The sequence below is a fragment of the Jatropha curcas genome, chromosome 3, assembly GCF_041381405.1.
Source record: "Jatropha curcas cultivar XTBG-Jc1 chromosome 3, XTBG_Jcur_1.0, whole genome shotgun sequence".
Taxonomy (NCBI): domain Eukaryota; kingdom Viridiplantae; phylum Streptophyta; class Magnoliopsida; order Malpighiales; family Euphorbiaceae; genus Jatropha; species Jatropha curcas.
Window position 1 is genome coordinate 30,505,410 of NC_143153.1, and position 17,788 is coordinate 30,523,197.

General features: G+C 33.0%; 2 protein-coding genes across 8 annotated transcripts; one reads left to right on the top strand and one right to left on the bottom strand.

Moving 5' to 3' along the window:
- The first annotated feature begins 419 nt into the window (after positions 1 to 419).
- On the top strand, positions 420 to 3,783 carry LOC105639741 (floral homeotic protein APETALA 2). 4 transcript variants are annotated; one of them, XM_012223883.4, is made up of 10 exons: positions 420 to 1,469; positions 1,568 to 1,593; positions 1,743 to 1,773; positions 1,889 to 1,976; positions 2,209 to 2,354; positions 2,452 to 2,496; positions 2,604 to 2,695; positions 2,782 to 2,891; positions 2,990 to 3,145; positions 3,240 to 3,783. In XM_012223883.4, exons 1-10 carry the CDS (start codon positions 946 to 948, stop codon positions 3,492 to 3,494), a joined length of 1,473 nt encoding a protein of 490 aa, XP_012079273.1. In that variant the 5' UTR covers positions 420 to 945; the 3' UTR covers positions 3,495 to 3,783. The 4 variants fall into 4 exon arrangements, with proteins under 4 accessions (XP_012079273.1, XP_037495542.1, XP_012079272.1 ...); XM_037639614.2 differs by having other exon boundaries at positions 421 to 1,469; positions 3,002 to 3,145; XM_012223882.4 differs by having other exon boundaries at positions 426 to 1,469; positions 2,773 to 2,891.
- A 5,900-nt stretch (positions 3,784 to 9,683) lies between these two features.
- Positions 9,684 to 16,690, bottom strand: LOC105639740 (SEC-C motif-containing protein / OTU-like cysteine protease family protein). Of its 4 annotated transcripts, none has more exons than XM_012223880.4 (12): positions 16,389 to 16,690; positions 14,769 to 14,875; positions 14,445 to 14,520; positions 14,054 to 14,203; positions 13,420 to 13,481; positions 12,992 to 13,076; positions 12,723 to 12,872; positions 12,491 to 12,557; positions 11,466 to 11,602; positions 11,246 to 11,343; positions 10,726 to 10,868; positions 9,684 to 10,205 (listed from the first exon to the last, which is right to left on the bottom strand). In XM_012223880.4, exons 1-11 carry the CDS (start codon positions 16,437 to 16,439, stop codon positions 10,739 to 10,741), a joined length of 1,113 nt encoding a protein of 370 aa, XP_012079270.1. In that variant the 5' UTR covers positions 16,440 to 16,690; the 3' UTR covers positions 9,684 to 10,205; positions 10,726 to 10,738. The 4 variants fall into 4 exon arrangements, with proteins under 4 accessions (XP_012079270.1, XP_012079269.1, XP_012079271.1 ...); XM_012223879.4 differs by having other exon boundaries at positions 12,437 to 12,557; XM_012223881.4 differs by having other exon boundaries at positions 12,437 to 12,557; positions 14,445 to 14,527; positions 16,389 to 16,687.
- Positions 16,691 to 17,788: the final 1,098 nt, after the last annotated feature.

Consider the following 17,788-nt stretch of genomic DNA (forward strand, 5'->3'; position numbering starts at 1 on the left):
TAGTGGGTAATGTAGAGAGAGAAAGCAAAGAGGATGCTTTTCGATTTGGTTAACGTGGGAAAGTTGAGTAAGAAAGAGACGGTTCTTTCTCTCTTTTGTTCTGCTTTGAAACCTCCCAACCCAAGTGCCAATAACCCATCTACATAAATAAATACACAGTTCAGAGTCATACTTGTACACCCAAGATAATTGTAAAGTTGTTTCCTTTTTTTTACTATAAGTTCTTTTTAAGTCAAAATTAATTTAGATTAAACACTTGTATTCATATCCATTTCTTCTTTTAATTAAAAACATCAATCTTCAATTTCCAATTAATTCTAACCAATAAAAAAAGTCAAGTTTTAAATTTACGCAGCCCCGTTTCAAATATTTTTATGCCACGGATAAAGTTGATCTGAAAATGTATTTCATTTTTCAGTCATCTATATGAATCAGAAGCCATAGAAAGCCAAAAACAATACTAAAGAAAAAAGATAAGAAAAGAAAAATGAGAGGCAAGTTGTTAGAAAGAGAAATAGAAGACAAGAGAGAGAAAGAGAGGTATTAAGGTGGGTTAGGATGCTTTCGGCTAAGCTAGCTGAAACTGGCCTCGTCTATGCTGTATTGGGCAGTTAGGGATACAAGATCTTGAAACATCTCCCCTACTACCTTTTTGCAACTCTCTCTCTCTCTGTCTCACAGAGTCGTAGGTTTTTCTTTCTCTCCTTTGAATACTCAAAGTCTAAAAATCTCCTTGTGTCTCTTTATATGTCCATCGTTATATATTTTTATTATTTATTCACTACAACAACTAAAGGAAGAAAATTTCTTTAGCTGCCATGGCCACCACCCTTATTAATTCTACTCTTTCATGTTATTAACACTCTTTTACTCTTTTTCAAGCTTGGGTTTTTCTTCTTCTTCTTTGTTCATTCTTCCTTCAAGGCAAAAATTAAAAGAAAAACAATGTGGGACTTAAATGACTCGCCTGATCAGAGAAGAGATGATGAATCCGAGGGTTGTTCTTCGCAGAAAACCTCTTTAGATGGCGAAGATGATAATAAGGGTAAACGGGTCGGATCTGTTTCTAATTCTAGCTCTTCTGCTGTTGTTATTGAGGATGGATCCGAAGAAGAAGATCATGCTAGTGCTGAGAGAGGAAGAATCAAGAAGCGGACTAGTAAAATATTTGGGTTTTCTGTTCCTCGTGAAGACTACATGGACACTGACGCGCCTGTGACCCGCCAATTTTTTCCGGTTGAGGATCAAGAAATGGGGGCAACGTCTGCTGGCAGCGGTGGAGCTGGGTTTCCCCGCGCTCACTGGGTTGGAGTTAAGTTTTGTCAATCGGAATCATCACTTGCTTCTCCAAAATCTGTTGAGATGTCGCAACCTTTGAAAAAATCCCGTCGAGGTCCCCGGTCAAGAAGCTCTCAGTATCGCGGTGTCACTTATTACCGGAGAACCGGCCGATGGGAGTCTCATATATGGTCAGTGTTTGTTATTCCATATATATATTTGTATCAATATTGTTCTTAAAAATTTTGTTGGTCTATTGAAAGAATTTATTGTTTGTGGCTTGATGCAGGGATTGTGGGAAGCAAGTGTATCTAGGTACGAGACTGGTCTTTTAACATTATAACTACTATATGTTTATTATTATTTCTGGAAAGAAAAAATTAGTTTTCTATGTCATGAATTGTTCAAACATTTCTGATATGGGTGTGATTGGTTTTCTTCTTTTCTTGGATATTCCATTATAGGTGGATTTGACACTGCACATGCAGCTGCTCGGTAACCTCTTGGTCCCTTCTTTTCCTGTAACATTTATTTATTCATTTTGTTTTTCTTTTAGTTGTATTATAGAACTTCTATTTAGATTGAAAAATTCTATTTTTTATTATTGTAGTGCATATGATAGGGCAGCTATAAAGTTTAGAGGAGTGGAGGCAGATATAAATTTTAGCATTGAAGATTATGAAGAAGACTTAAAACAGGTAAAGAGGGCCGGGAAAGAGAGAGAGAGAGAGAGAGAGAGAGAGAGAGAATGTATATGAATTATCTTTTCTTCAACAGTGCTTCCTTATCTTCAACAGTTGTTTCTTTGATATGCTTTTTCTTTCTTTATTTATGATGCTATTGAAAAGAAGAAGAAGAAGAAGAAGAAATATAATAATTATCAAATAAAGAAAGAAAATTTACAATGGGTAGATTCTTGTATTTTAACAGATGAGCAACCTTACTAAAGAAGAGTTTGTGCATGTACTTCGCCGACAAAGCACTGGTTTTCCAAGAGGAAGTTCTAAATATAGAGGTGTTACCTTACACAAGTGTGGAAGATGGGAAGCTCGAATGGGCCAATTTTTAGGCAAAAAGTAATCGTTTTATCCATTCTTTTCTTTAATTAATACGTTCATCTTTGTCTCTGTTAATCGATTCTTTTTTCTTGTACATGTATTTTTTTCTGAACAGGTATGTGTATTTAGGCTTGTTTGATACTGAGATTGAAGCTGCAAGGTATCATCTTTTACGAACAAACCAATGAGAAATTAACTAATTGCTATGTTGTAATTGGTTGAGTGTTAATTGATAAATTTTTTTTTTTCTTGGTACTTCCTATATAGAGCTTATGACAAAGCTGCAATTAAGTGCAATGGGAAAGAGGCAGTGACTAATTTCGATCCAAGCATTTATGAAAATGAACTAAACTCTTCTGGTAAGCATGGAAAATGATTAATTTATATACTACTACCTATGGGCTTATATTCATTAATTAATTCTTTTGCTGTTTAGAATCATCAGGAAATGTTGCTGCAGATCACAATCTTGATCTGAGTTTAGGCAATTCCGCTGGAATGGATCAACATTCTCCATCAATGGATTGGCGAAATCGAGGAATTAGGCCGCCTAAGGTACGTACACTCTTTGAATCAGTCAAATAATTAATAGCTTTATCAAAATTTTTCTTTTTGCTAATCGTATAGGTTCTCTCTTGATGCATAATTACCAGCTTAACTTGCAGAGAAATGGTGAGAATGATGACCGTAGAAGAGAAGGATATTGCGAAACAGAAACAATGCAGCTTCTTAGCCAAACCCATATCCAATCTCCAGCGAATGAACCGCAAAGATTCCAGATGCTTCATGGTTTTTCACCCAGTTATCAAGTGGGTATATATATAGGCAACAATATAAACAAGAACTATACATATATTTTGTTAAAATTATTAAATTGGCGGGGTTGGTGCATTATTTTCGTAGATTCAGTTTCCAAGCAGCAGCAATGGAGGCCGAATTGAGAGTGGTCTATCACTATGTTCAAGTGATAATCAACAGCATCAGCAACAGCAACAGTTACCACGACAATGGCAATCGGGCTCCCCAGCTAGTAGTTATTCGCAGCATCATCAGTTGGTTGCTAGTGCTGCAGCATCATCAGGATTCCCGCAACAAATTAGGACTCCACAAAACTGGCTGCAGAAGAATGGGTTCCACTCTTTATTGAGACCCTCTTGACCCATATAATGAAGTAGCCATCATTTCCATCTCACAAACCAATATCTTCCTCCTCCTAATTGTTCTCCTATGCATATGTAAAGAACAATGACATTTTCCCAACCATCCCAGATCAACCCAAGATTATTACCAATAGGGAAAAAAGAAAAAAAATAATAAAAGAAAGATATATATAGAGTGAAAGAAATTCCAATTTTCAAGTTTCTGGGAAATGTTGGCAACCACTGTAACTAACCAATGGACAAAAAGTCTTCTAACTAAGTTTATTCATTTCGAGTTTCTGACTAAACTTGCTTTCTATCTTTGTATTATTGATGTTTGATATTTGATGTTAAGTTCAAAATTTCTCATATTTTGTGTTTCTAAGGTTAACATATATAGTATTGTATGGAGTCATCAGATGCATATATATAATATAATATTATGATGGAGGGGGTAAGGTAAGTCCATATTTGGTTGAGAAATACTAAAATGTTGTCCTAAAGATAGAGTCAGAGTGATGGGATTTTTTGGCGTTTGCTTTTAGGTGTTTCTTCAGTGAGATGAGAGGTTGTGGACTAACTCTATGGGGGTGATTCCTTAGTTCCCTAATCGAGTAATAACAGGCGTGACATATGAACAACACCTTTTTCTTTTTTTCTTTTCTTTTTATTTTTTAAATGTAAAACAGAAATGAAGAAGAAGAAGAAGAATACAAAGAAAGCTGCAGTGAAGACAGAGAGAAGGGTAAACTTTAAAATTATATTTTTTGGAGAAAGAAATAAAAATGAAAAATGGGAATTGGGTCTTGGCAATATCACCCCGGATGGTGATGAATAGTCACTATCTATGGTGTCCTTTGAATCAGTTCTCTTGGCCTAAAGCAGTCAGACATGGCTATTATTATGAGAACGACTTGTCATATTAACCCAAAGCAAAGGACACACCCATACATATAATAATATAATATATATTTTTGCATATGGGTAAGACAAAGGCAAAGGGTTTAACCTAGTTAGTTTTTACGAGGAAAAATGACTTTATAAACCCTCATCCAATCTCCTGTAAGACGTTGATAAAGTGGTAAGAAATCTCATTCAACGTATTGATAATAATAATAATATAAATTCGATAGTTGATTTCAATTTGTATAAGAACGAGAATATAAATTCAATTTTTAGAAAACACGTTTGATTGAAAGTTTAAAATCTGCTTTATAGTCTGAGGAAGATATTTAAAAAAAAAAAAAAAAAAAAGAAAACCTTATTACCCTTATTTGCTTCCTTATGGCCTTTTTTTTTTAATTTTACCCCTTAATGAATAAATATATATATATTTTGTGATTTGGGTTTCAACATAGTTTAAACATGCCAGAAGTAAATGTACGAGGAAATGGTGTCGAGGCTTCAACATGGGGTACACGAAAATATCACATTCACAATCTAATCAGTCTTTTATTAGTCTAATGTTTTGGATTATTGTTAATTAATTAATTATTAATAAATATAATAATGGAGTAGCTCAGTGCATAAATAAATATTATTATTATTCATATTAAATAATACAAGTGAATTTTACGTCATGTAGGTCGTCACATCACATATTTTTTAACGAGTAATTAGGACACTGCTTATTATTTTTTAATGAGCAATTAAATACTTTCTAATATTTTATAGTTAGTCGACACGTCTACTATGTCGTTACCACGTGAATTCCATTTATACTTTATTAATTTTATTTTATTTGCTAAAAAATGAAGGTTCAAGAGCTCAACACGCAAGTCAAAATCCTTCCTTTATTTTTATTATAATTTAATTAATAATTCCATTTTTATATAAGCATAATAATGCTTAATTGATACTATCATATTATTATATTTCCAATAAATTTGTGCTTTTTTTAAAAATTTCGAAATATAAAAAAATGAAATAAAAAAGAATCAAAGGCAAAGAGTTCCATTACCGTAAGAGGAAAGAAATCCAGAAATGAGGGGAACAAATTAAAGCGAGAGTGTCCTGTAGCAGTTTAAAGAGAGTCTTCTTAGATCCTTTATTTTGCATCGGATCTACGAAACACTGCCATATCCTCTCAACCAGACACATTCATCATCATCACCATCATCTCTCTCTCTCTCTCATATTTATTTACTACTATTTTATTTACCATTAAAGAAGCTATTTAACTGTTGGTAATTAATTATAAAGAATTGGGAAAATTACATTCAGTTTCCTAAAATGGAATAAATGTGAAATGTTTAGCTGTCTTTTTTTTTTTTTTAAATAAAGAATGTCAACTCAACAAAATTCTAAATTATTAATATTTTTATTTTTATTTCTCTTGTTAAAGCTGTGCTTTTGATTCCAATACTGATAGACCGTAATTGAGTGTGACTGCCACTGCGACTGGGACTTGACTGTAGCCCTTGCGAGTTTGTCTGGATAACTACAAAAGCTTTGTTTTTTATTATTATAATTATTTTGAAAATACAATTAATTATTTTGAACAAATTACCGTCTTTAATTATTTATATATAGAGAAAAGTAAAAATATTATTAATGTGTTGAAGTGTTAGATCGCTTTCAGCATTGAGTGAGATTAAAAATAGATGAGAGTGTGAAACACAGATGAGGCTTCTTGTTGTGGCTTCTCTCTCATGAACTTTCCTTTTATGGCATTCTTTTGGATTTTTTTATAAATGGTTTACACATTTTCTTTTTCTTTATTACTTCTGTGACAACCTTCTTTTGCACGGCTGCAATTAATTAAATCTAAAGGGCTGTTGCTTCCACACTCATCACTCTTCACCATCAACCTTCTGCACTGCTTGCTTTGCTATCTTCGTGCATCCCACGCTCCATTCTCATACGTTTAACTCTACAGCTTTATTTCTTAATTTAATATTTTTCTTTTACTCAACCAAAAAACTCGAATTTAAGCTTTTGATATGAAACTTATCGGGAGTTCCGGATTTATATAACACAGTATGTGCTTTAGTTTTAGTCACGTGACGTTATATTAGTGTACAATCTAACACAAAACGGGATGATGATAATGTCATTATGAGACAATTCAATAAATCTATGAACCTGCACTAACATTTGTTTCAGTACATAGAAATAATTTCATTCAACAAACATTATAACAAAACAAATGATTTTGTGCCCAAAGGTCCCTTTTGTTTGGTCCATTCAAGGACAATGCAGACAACAAAATCTTTGCCATGGTTATTTCATGCCCAACGCTCTCAAAACATTATTTTTGAAAACAAAAATCCTCTGTCTAACCCATTTATTGATAATGTTATCCCACCATTCGTTCATTCGATATAAGTTTTTTTTTTCAAAATATAAGATTTAGCGATCCTTCTTCCTTAGAACCTAAACAAATGGTTAAAGGGAAGAGAATCTATAAAGAACTTTTTTTTTTTTTTTGATTTAAAAGAGAACGGATAGTTATAATTAATATTTATCGAGTAATCACCTAATTCAGCTCAGGGTTTAGTCACAATTAACGCCATTCGCCTTTTTTTGTAAGTGCATTTAATATGATTAAACCTGATAGCTCTTTCCACACGTTCAGCCTACACTACCAATTGAGCCGCAATCCATAGGTGATTTTTTTTTTTCATTTTACTCTATCTATAAATAGATTGGTGAATTTCACAATTAAAAAGAAAAGAAAAAAAAAGTGACATGTAGATTGGTGCAAGATAGATAAATTGCAAAGAAAATGAGATGGGAAGGAGGACCACATGCAAGTATGAGGAAGCTCTTTTGAATGCAGCACCTAGAAATGGAAAGTGGGTTTGTGGTCCCCTTCATAAAATCCATGGCGCCCAAATAAATAAAAAAAGAAATTACTTTATCTTTTATCATAATAATAATAATAATAATAATAATCTATTTAACATTATTATTTTAATAAATATGTGCTAGTGTTTTTCGAAGGGATAAATAAATGTTTGTAATGATTTTCAAACCGACAATAAGTTTTATCAAAGTTTACTTTATATAAAAAATTTTACCTTAAATAGAACTCTTTATAAACTTAGATGCAACAATACATAAATGGCCATATTACATGGATCAAATCCATGTAAAAAGACATGGTAAAAATGCCCAAAAAGATCAAACAAAGAAAATACATGAGATTAACTAATCAACCACTCATTATTATTTGGATATTACTCTATTCTAAATATGAAAATATGCATATAAATTATTTGGAAAACAAAACTTAATATTTAATATGTAAAATTCGATTTTTCGCAATTACAAAATATAATAATAACTTTTATTTTGATTTTTTGGTCGTCCTTATTTATCTTTTCAAAATTTACATGGAAGAATATAGAAGATAAATAATAATATAAATAGATGGGTATCTATCTTTTTGTAGAAATGATATTTTAGATATTTAAATTTAAAGCTGGTTGTAAAGAAGACTTTCCAAGTTTGGAAAGATTGCAACGATAAAATAAAATAGATTTCAAAAGTGGGCACGACAAACCAATCATCTCCAGCCATTCGTTCCCTTTTAGGTGGCATAAAATAATTGTGGAAAGCTAGTGGGTCTTCTTGTGCATTGTGCTTTGGGTATTTGGGTTTAGGGTTTGTTATTGTATTATATGCTCCTACTTGTTTTTGTTTCATTACAAGTACACTTTCTTTTACATTGCAATTTGCCCTTTTTGCGAGCTTAGTCTAAATTAGGTTTATGAGGAATATTATTATTAATAAAGTTTTGTGGATCTCAAGTAATTAATTAGTAATTATTAATTTGGAAGGGCTATGGTTTTGTAACTTTGCCTAATTTTCACCTTCTAGCTATATTAAATTTCTATTTGTTTTTTTTATTCCATATATATATATATATATATATATATATATATATATATATATATATTATCTTGTATATATATATATATATATTATCTTGTAAAAAATTAATTCTTTTTCCAATTTGGTGGCACTATTTTCCATCATATTATATAAAGATTAGCATCCATAATTAAAAGTAATTGAAATTTCGTATTCATAATGTGCATAAGCTTTCTATATAGTTTTTGTATTTCTTTCGAGTTTAATCTTGTATTATTTAGCATGAAAGAAATATTAATTGATAAACTCTTTTATACCTTAAGCAATTAACATTAATTGGATAATTAATATTAATTGGTAATCTTTTCCATCTTCCTCTACTAATGAAAGATAATTATATATATAGTATTAGAGGTGTTTCCTTCATTACTCAAATGTTGAATTTTGTTAATGCTAATTTATTACTTGAAAAGAGAATTGTATAATTAGTGACCTTACCAAAATTCTAGATAGCACCAAGAAATAATTGGAGGAAGAGGAAGGTTGTTACATCACTCAACAACAAATGACCATTTATCATAGTGGTTGTCAAAATTGCTTAGTCCTATGTGGGAAAAAGAAAACTTCTATTTGTAACAAGTAATAGAGGGTTACGTAGTTTCCTCTTTTGGGAAAGATGACTTTGTCCTGAATTTTTTTTTTTCCTACTTGAAAAAAAAAAAAGATAGATATATTTCTTTATTTTTTTTAGAAAAACTAAAGAAAAGGTGAGTGTCTCATCATGCAATAATCTTTAGTGGCAAGGACCTATCAAAACAGTGGAAACCACCACCAACTTTGCTATATTAAGCAAATGAATCGAGGACCAACGTATTTAAGGGTTTATACTAATTTGAGTACTGTGATTGACTTGTTTTTCCTATTTGAAAGAAGTTTGGTTTTTGACGCAATTTCTCTCCATCCAATTTCTGATTTTGGATTATATTTTTTCCAATTAGGTTAAGCTAAGCTTAGGGTTTGGGTTTTTTTTATACAATATTTTGTCAATCTTCATGCTTTATTGGTTATTTGGATTATGATATCCTCTCTTATTCTTTATCATGCTTGTTCCTCTATTTTTGTACCTTTTGACGACCCAGGAAATGGGTTTTCAAGTTACAGTTTAACTGTCCCTTTTTGCTTTAACTAGAATTTTGGGAATTTTTTTTTTTTTGTAACTGTTTATCCATGGGTTCTTCCTTCCTTTGCATGCCTTAATTTGCTTCTGTCTTTGGGCTTTTGTCGGCCCTAACTACAAAGAAAGTTAGGGCTCCAACAAAGCCGAAAGGAAGTTGAGGAAAAAGTACATCATTTCACCAGATTTAGAGACAAATTGGGTTTAACCTAAAAATTCAAGGAAATGATAGATTAAGTTTTTCACAAAAAGGACGAAATGACAGTTTAACAAAATCACCTTCATAGCATATTTTACAACCAAGAAATTGCTAAGTTGTGATAAACGGAAATATGCTCATCTTTCTAAGACAAAAGTATGGTTGTGTAGCCGAAAGTAATTTGGATGGCATACTCACAAAGCATCAGCATTTTGCTGAAAGTTATCTTCAAGTACAGGAGCTATTGGTAGTATCGAATTTATCAATGTGTTGAAGATGCTCCGAAAACAAAAATTGGTCTCTCTTTTCCTTGGTGCCAATTTACACCCATTTTCCCGAGAAAGAAATACATATATAGAGAAAACAAGCACCATTTCTATGTAGCTTCTCATGGTTGGGTGGGGGTCTGGCCACTAGCTTTAAATCTTGAGATAAATCGTGGTGGGATGTGAATCCCAAGCAATAGTAATTGAGCTTCAAGAGAGATGAAGTCCTCATTAGTCAGTTGCTAGGAGAAGTTCAGCAAGCCATCATGTAACCTACAGGGTGAAGAAGTAAATTGATCAATAATAAGCACAAAAATAAGAGTTGAATTCTCTTATTCTCACGGTAAACATTGTCACATTGTGCAGAGTAAGGCAACATTTGTGCTCTTATATGAATGAAAAAAAGAGGTCAATTGGAAAAATGCCAATACTGTAAATTGGTAGAAACTTTTTACATTAGATTTTTATAGATTTCCTACTAATTTCATTCTTTTACTCATGTCAAAGTGTGATGACCAAAAAAAAAAAGTTCATGCAAATATAAATAAAACCATGAAACTACAGAACTCGGCACTTCCAAATAAGCTCCCTCCATCCAAATCAAAGACTTGGTGTCAGTGAAAGACAAAGGGTGACATGCGGAATTGCGGATTATAGCAGAAAATATGACAGGCATACTAACTTGTGATTAAAAAAAAAAAAAAATCTCCTGCAAGTGAAGACAAAGACGTAAACATCTAATTCAATGAATTATGAAGTCATAAAAAATGTACAAACCAATGCTGCCACTCACATCAAAGTCAAGTTCATATACAAAGTGCACCAACGTCAGGCAGCCCATCCTCTGGTTCACAGAGCGACTCTGATTCAGGACGTCCTCCTTTCTTGCCTTGCTTCCTTTCTTTTCTACCTTTTCTTGAGTCCAGAGATTGTTCACTGACACAGCAAAATCGCATACATCAGATAACAAAGAGATTTTTCTTCTTTGGTTCTTTTAAGAGAACTGGGGACCAAGTAAACTTTTCTAATAACTCAATGGAAAACCAATTGTAGGAAAAAAAAAATGGTAATAGCAAAATACAAATGGATCTTAGAAATAACCTCTGGAAGAATACTATTTCTGAGTCTGAGTAACATTATGATTAACAGAACTTCTTTAACGACCTTTCTTATCTATTTTCTATTTCTAAAAAATGTTTCCACACTGATTAAAGCAAGTAATACCCCAATAACAAACAAAATGGCAACTTCAAAACTAAAAGACTAGCTTAAACAGAATCGTGGAGAGAGGATCAGGAATTTGAGAAGCATACACCGTAGACTTTGCAGAAGGTGCCCGATTGACAGCTCCACAACAAGACTTATATTTCTTTTTAGATCCACATGGACAGCTCTTATTTCTAGGTATCTTCTGCAATTACACAAAATAAAAATTAAGAATGAAGTAAATGAAAAAGATGAAATTGAAACCAATTCTGTCTTAAGGAGATAAGAGATTGTGCAAGAAAGGTTTTTGATCAATAAAAGAAAAACCTTGTCATCTGCCTGGGAACTGGTACTGTTACGGGCTTGTTTGAATCTATTCTTAGATGGTTCATGTTTCTGGGTCTCCTTGAGAGGCTCTTCCGTTTGTTGCTCACAGTTTCTATCTTCACCATCACCTCGACATTCTTAGGAATTGTGACAATCAGTAAGGAAATGTATCAAGCAATCACCTCAGGTATTTTTCATGGAAAGCAAGATCAAAACGCAATCCTGACAAATGCCAACTAAACATGAAATGCAACTATTTCATGAAATTGTAAGTGTCTCATCTATCTTGAAGCAAGAAGTGTTGAGCTGGAGTGTTCTTAACATCCACACATGCGAAAGATACCATAGAACAAAAATTTTCATCCACATTCTTGGTTTGAATACCATTTCACACAGGCATGTACAAGCACACACTATATACCAATTAAGAAAATGCCACTCAGTGAATAGGAAAAATCCCAAGGAAAAAGTGTCAAACCATTAATGAAGCATCGAAATTGTCTCATTTAACAACTGCCTGAACTTTCTAGAACATCAATTCAGCCAAAACAAGAAGGGGGAGGGAAAGAGGAGGTGAAGGACAGAGAGGGTGAGGGTGGGAGAATATGCTGTCAAGTAGAACATAAATCGGCAAATTGACCCTTCCAAATCCTTGCCAGAATCAATTACTCAAACAAGAATTATTTTGTGAGCAACTCATCACGAAATTCCTAGTGTCTTTTTCAATTGATGTTAAGGTATTCAAAGCCTGGTCTTTCACCAATTTGTATACCTATTAAACACTTCAGGAAATGCTTTCACAATCAGCCTCTATCAATAAACAAAACAACACTTGAAAAATCTAAGAGCTTTATCGTCCAAAAAGGTTTCTGACTGATGTTTGATGTTAAATGGGCTGATGAAATGCCAAGAAATAATGGAAACAACGTAAAATTATTTAACTTGTGTTAAAATTACTGACCAGACATTACCATAAGAAGTGTCTACATGACATGGAAGGGAATCATTTTCAGCTAAGTAGTAACCTGCATCTCGTTCTGCTCCTAGAAACTCTATGGCAGCATCAACATCACCATCTACTTGTAGTAAAACCTAGTATGAGATCCACATAAGGCAGAAAATAATCCAAGTGTCTTAAAGATTGGAGCATATCCCATATACTGGCAAACTACAATTTTCAGGCATTGTTGATAAAAACCATAATTCTGAGGGATGGAGGAAAGCACAAGAAGAGAAATTTTGCAAACTATTTCTCACCTGTTCGACTTTTTCAACATTTTCACAACCACTTCCTGCCATTACCAATTTGACGGATCCTGTATTAATAGTATCCTTAGCAGGCCCCACTTTAGACTTGCTGGCTGCGGCTTTTGCTTTATGAGAAGTTGCTGAAAGTTCAGCATCAGCCTTTCACAAACTGGAAGTTATCAGGCTATTGCCACCAATTACATGTTGAAACTCAAAAGTAAACAAACAACAATTGGATAAAAGAAGACATAATTGGAAAAGGAAAATCTATAGAAAACCTTGATTATAATCGGCCTAGCTGGCCCATCACAAGGGTCTTCCTTTGACCGCACACTGTTGTAATGTTCCTCATCATGATAAGATCTGAGAAAACATTAGCAAATCAAACAGCAGAATCTGGCACGCTTGTTACAAACTGAAAGATCTTTGTGCTTATAAATGTCATCCCTAAACGTGATAAAACAAAACAAGGAATTATCCTAACTGTTTGCAATTGCCATTGAATTACTTAATCTTCCATTCGATACATCAAGGCAATCATATGAATTCTTCATTTCAAAATGCAGATATCATGCAACTATTTCAGTGTTTCACTGTTCTAGCTAGAAAAAAAAAATGAAAGAACTACTCGATTCTTCTCCAGAATCAGAATACATGTGATCCAAAAAGGATAGTACAGAAACGATAAAGATTCTCATGTACTTACAAATGGACCATACAGGCTCCGTGCTGCTCAAAATTCCGGATGTACCAGCGAGGTGACATGTTCTGTACCAATTAATGACCATTAGAAAATTCTATGTTTAGTGCATGTAATAAACATATAAAAACTTCAATCAAACTTTGGACAAGCAATGTGTTGCACTCCGCTATTTGCATACTTTATACTAACAGATATAGCCAGAAAAGCAACATGTTGGTGTATACATACAAATGCATGTAAAGCATATTATATTGGTTTTCCAGCAGGTGGAATTGTGTTTCACATTTCTTAAATTAAAATTACAAAGTAAGCTCTAGCATTTCCTTGTTCCCTCCGAGCTTGTAGCGTATTGTATATTTTATAAGCCAGACGAACTGCTAGTTTCTATGCCTCGACTTCAAAATCAATCTAAAATCTCTTCAAAAGGATTCATGATCCTATTAAAAACCAAAGGCAGCTTTGGCATTGTTCAGCCAACATATTATATAGGTTTCCACTTTCCAATCAATTTGACATTACCATTCAAAATTATCCTGTAGGGTGATTAACTAGTGGAAATGGCCAGAGAAAGAGGAAAGGGAACATCTTCCATATGAAAAGAAGTATACAAATGCTAGCATAATATAAGTCTGATTACCTGGTGAATACATATATTACTACGCGTAACAAGAGAAGCCGCCTGCAATTCCATATGTCCAGCCCATGTACCATCCTTTTCCATGGATTTGCAGTATTCATCAAATGGGACATCATCCTCAATAAAGGGCTCAAACATTTCACGGTTCTTCTGTTAAATTACAGACCTAAATCAGATTTATTTGCAGATTGGTAATATATTCACACACACAGAGAGAGAAGCAAATATCCAGCCAATTGCTTTTAAACAAGTGAACAGCTGAATTATAACTTAAAGAGAGATTTCACTCTAATAGGCAACAAGAAAGTAAGATACTTGACATACTGGGGAAAAAAGTGAAAGATTTTTTCAGTTCAATTACATATATTTTCTTTTCTCAATAACTATTTACCATAATATATTGTACCGCCATTCTACGATACTTTCCATGTTCCTCCTCACTACCTTCCAACTGATCTGCAAGTGCCCTGTAAACTAATAAGAGTAAACAAATTAATAGCATTAAAGCACATCTGCAAAATATGATACTAACCTTTTCTTAGGTGGTTGCAATTCATTTCCATATTAAAAGGAAAACAACGAGTAAGAAAAAAGAATTGGAAAAGTTTGAATATGCTTTTGCCTTTATTTATTGCAATTGCCTAACACTATATCAGATAGATAAAATACACAATGTGAGGAATGAACAAAGCTCAAGTCATCTATAAGCACAGACCTGAAGAAACAATTACCATCCGCAGTCACTTGGATAATTTTTAGGCCCAATGCATCAAGCTGAGCACGGAACTGAGTGATATCAGTCTGTTTTCCCCGTTTTTTCACCTGCATTCCAAACAATTTTCAGTAAATTACTTGTTGCGCAATCTGTGAAGCAACCATTTAATTTAAGCAGTAGCTTAAGATAAGTCATTTGAAGCACAGCAATATTAAACCATATAGGTAAATAGATTCAAATTCATCATTCATCAAGCTCAGGTCAAGTCAGCAGCTTAATAGCTCATGCATGTGACTTCAATAGTTTCTCAGCAAGCCCTCATGTGACTTCAATACTTTCTCAGCAAGCCCTTAATGTCCTCCTAAGTACCCACTTAAAGTGTTCCCATTTTGTCATCTAATGGATATGCCATAGACCATGTTAAATTTGTGCAAAAACATGTTTAGAACAATAATATCAAATGTGTATCATTAACCTAGATCAAAATTCTCATTTTTACTAAAATAAAGGCTGCTATAAACTTGATGGCTCAAGTCACCTCCCCGAGACAAAATGAGGCTAGCTCATTCACAGAGAACTTCTGTTGGCACCTATCATCCAGTCAAGATATCCCAGTTTAATATAAGCAAAACACATCAACCATACAAGCAACATGCAAAATACTGCAGGCAGCATTCTCTATCCTTCTTTCCTCAAGGCTAATGGAGAAAAGGTTAAATGCCTGCTGTGCAACTTGCATGCCCTCACACTTGTTAAGCACATGCATGTTAGGGATATTCTTTCAATCAGTTATTTTAATCAATTATTGAGAAGCAAATGAACTAAAATTTAAAAAAAAAAAAAAAAAAAAATCAGCAAGCAAAAGGCAAAACTAGAACCGAATATTACTAATAAATGAATCATGAAGTAGTCAATATTTTAGTATTCTAAAAGGGATATAATTTCCCTTCTATTTCTATTGATGCTTGCCTTAGAATCTTCAGTATTGGACATCAACACGAAACCATACATAGTTTAATAAAGCACTCGGACGATAATTTGGTATTTAAAAACTGATTTTTGATGTTGTAGATTTTACCGATTTCTTCTTCTACAAATTAGTTTCTTTTTAAATCAGGTCGCATTCTTTGGTTCTCTCTCCCATCCCTTTACTAAAGGCCTAAGTCCTTAAAGATTGTATGTATACATATAGAAACAGATTATTAAGTATTTTTCAATGTCTCAACTACCTCATTACTTCAATCACAAAACATTCTTTCTTTCAGCATCTCAACTACTACATTATCTTAAACCACACAAAACTTAGAAACGGTCTCAATACAAAGACAAATAACACACAAACCACATTTGGATCATGAAACAAAACCTAATCAAAACATATTAGAAGCAGCCTTAAATTGGTACATTGCTTTTGATTACACTCTTAACAAAAAATTCCGGGAAAACTACATACTTACTTCATATAGTTTAAAAGAACATGGAATAGCTTCACATAACAACATTAATTAGTTAAAGGGAATTAAGATTATGAACAATAATTAGAATTACAATTAACAAAGCGACGTGAAATTAGAGAAATCTAAACAGTAAGGAGAAGAGTAATTTGTTGGAGAGACTTACGTGGGGGGTTTTCTTAGGTCTGCTAGACTTCTGTTGTTTGGTTTTTACCATTTTTGAGCTTGAAATTGGCTAGTTCTAATGGCGGTTTCTCTGGCTCAGACAGGAGAACGAGAGAGGGAGAAAAGAACTTGGAGATAGTCGTAGAACATTTACTACCAGCCGGTGATACTGTGGTGAGTGCGGCGGCGAGTTGGACCGGTGGCTTTCCTACAAGTTATGAGGCTTGGATCTTCCCTTTTGTGTTTGGATTGACATAGCCCATTGATTCCTCTGGTAAGAAAAAAATGGACTGGATCCTTCATGGTCCATGGCATTGGTGACTAGCCCGCACAAAACAAAACCCAAAAATGAAAGAACATTGATAAAGGTCAATTTTTTAATTAAAAAAACAACTTATTTTCAAAAACAATTTAGAAACTTAGGAAAATTTTTTTATTATTAATTATTATCAGAATAAAATAATAAATTTTAATTTCTTTGTACTCTTAAAAAATTAATTTCAACAACAATTCCTCATGGGCCATAATTGCTTCCAAATTTTTAAATTGGAATATTATAACATACTATTTAAAAGTGAAGTTATAATTATAACAAGTTGCAAAATTAAGATAAAAAAAATTACATTAGACCGTATTAAATATTGTGTGTGATGTTATTTATTATCCTTTAATAATTCTTGCATAATAATAAAAAAATTACTCTTTTTTTTTTCTTTTGACTTCAATGGGAGGTAAATGGTTTGGTAACAAGGGGGTGTAAATGAGTCGAGCCAAGTTCAAACCTCTGCTAGGTTCGAAGTCTAGTTTGAGCTCGATTTAAAACTCAACGAGTCTGAAAATTTTGAATTCGAATTTAACTTGAAGTTCGAGTACAACTCAAAAAATTTTTAGCTCGAAGTTTGAGTAAGTCTAAAATAAATATTTTATATATATATATATATATATATATATATATATATATATATATAAGTTTGATAAAACTTAACGAGCTTTCGAGCTGAATTTTTTTCGAACCTAACTTAGATAGTTCGCGAGTCGACTCAGCTCATTTATATATATACACCTAATAAAAATTATTATGATGATAGACAAGAGATCAATTCAAAATCTCTTACTCTTTACGTTTTTTTAAGAATATGACAATATCAACTGTATCAAACTTAATTGGTTTGCATCCTCTTTAACTTCACAGCACACTTGAGAGCATATGGCATACCATATTAACTTCAAACCAAACAGGATTGGACATGAAAGGGATGGAAAAGGAGGTGGCAAATACCTTGATGTGAAGGAACAGCAAATTGTGTCTTCTCATTGCTCTTTCCATTTTCTATATGTCAATGTGTGGGGCTGTTCTTTTATTTTCTTTACAATAACCCTTTTCAGAGCTGAGGAGTTGGT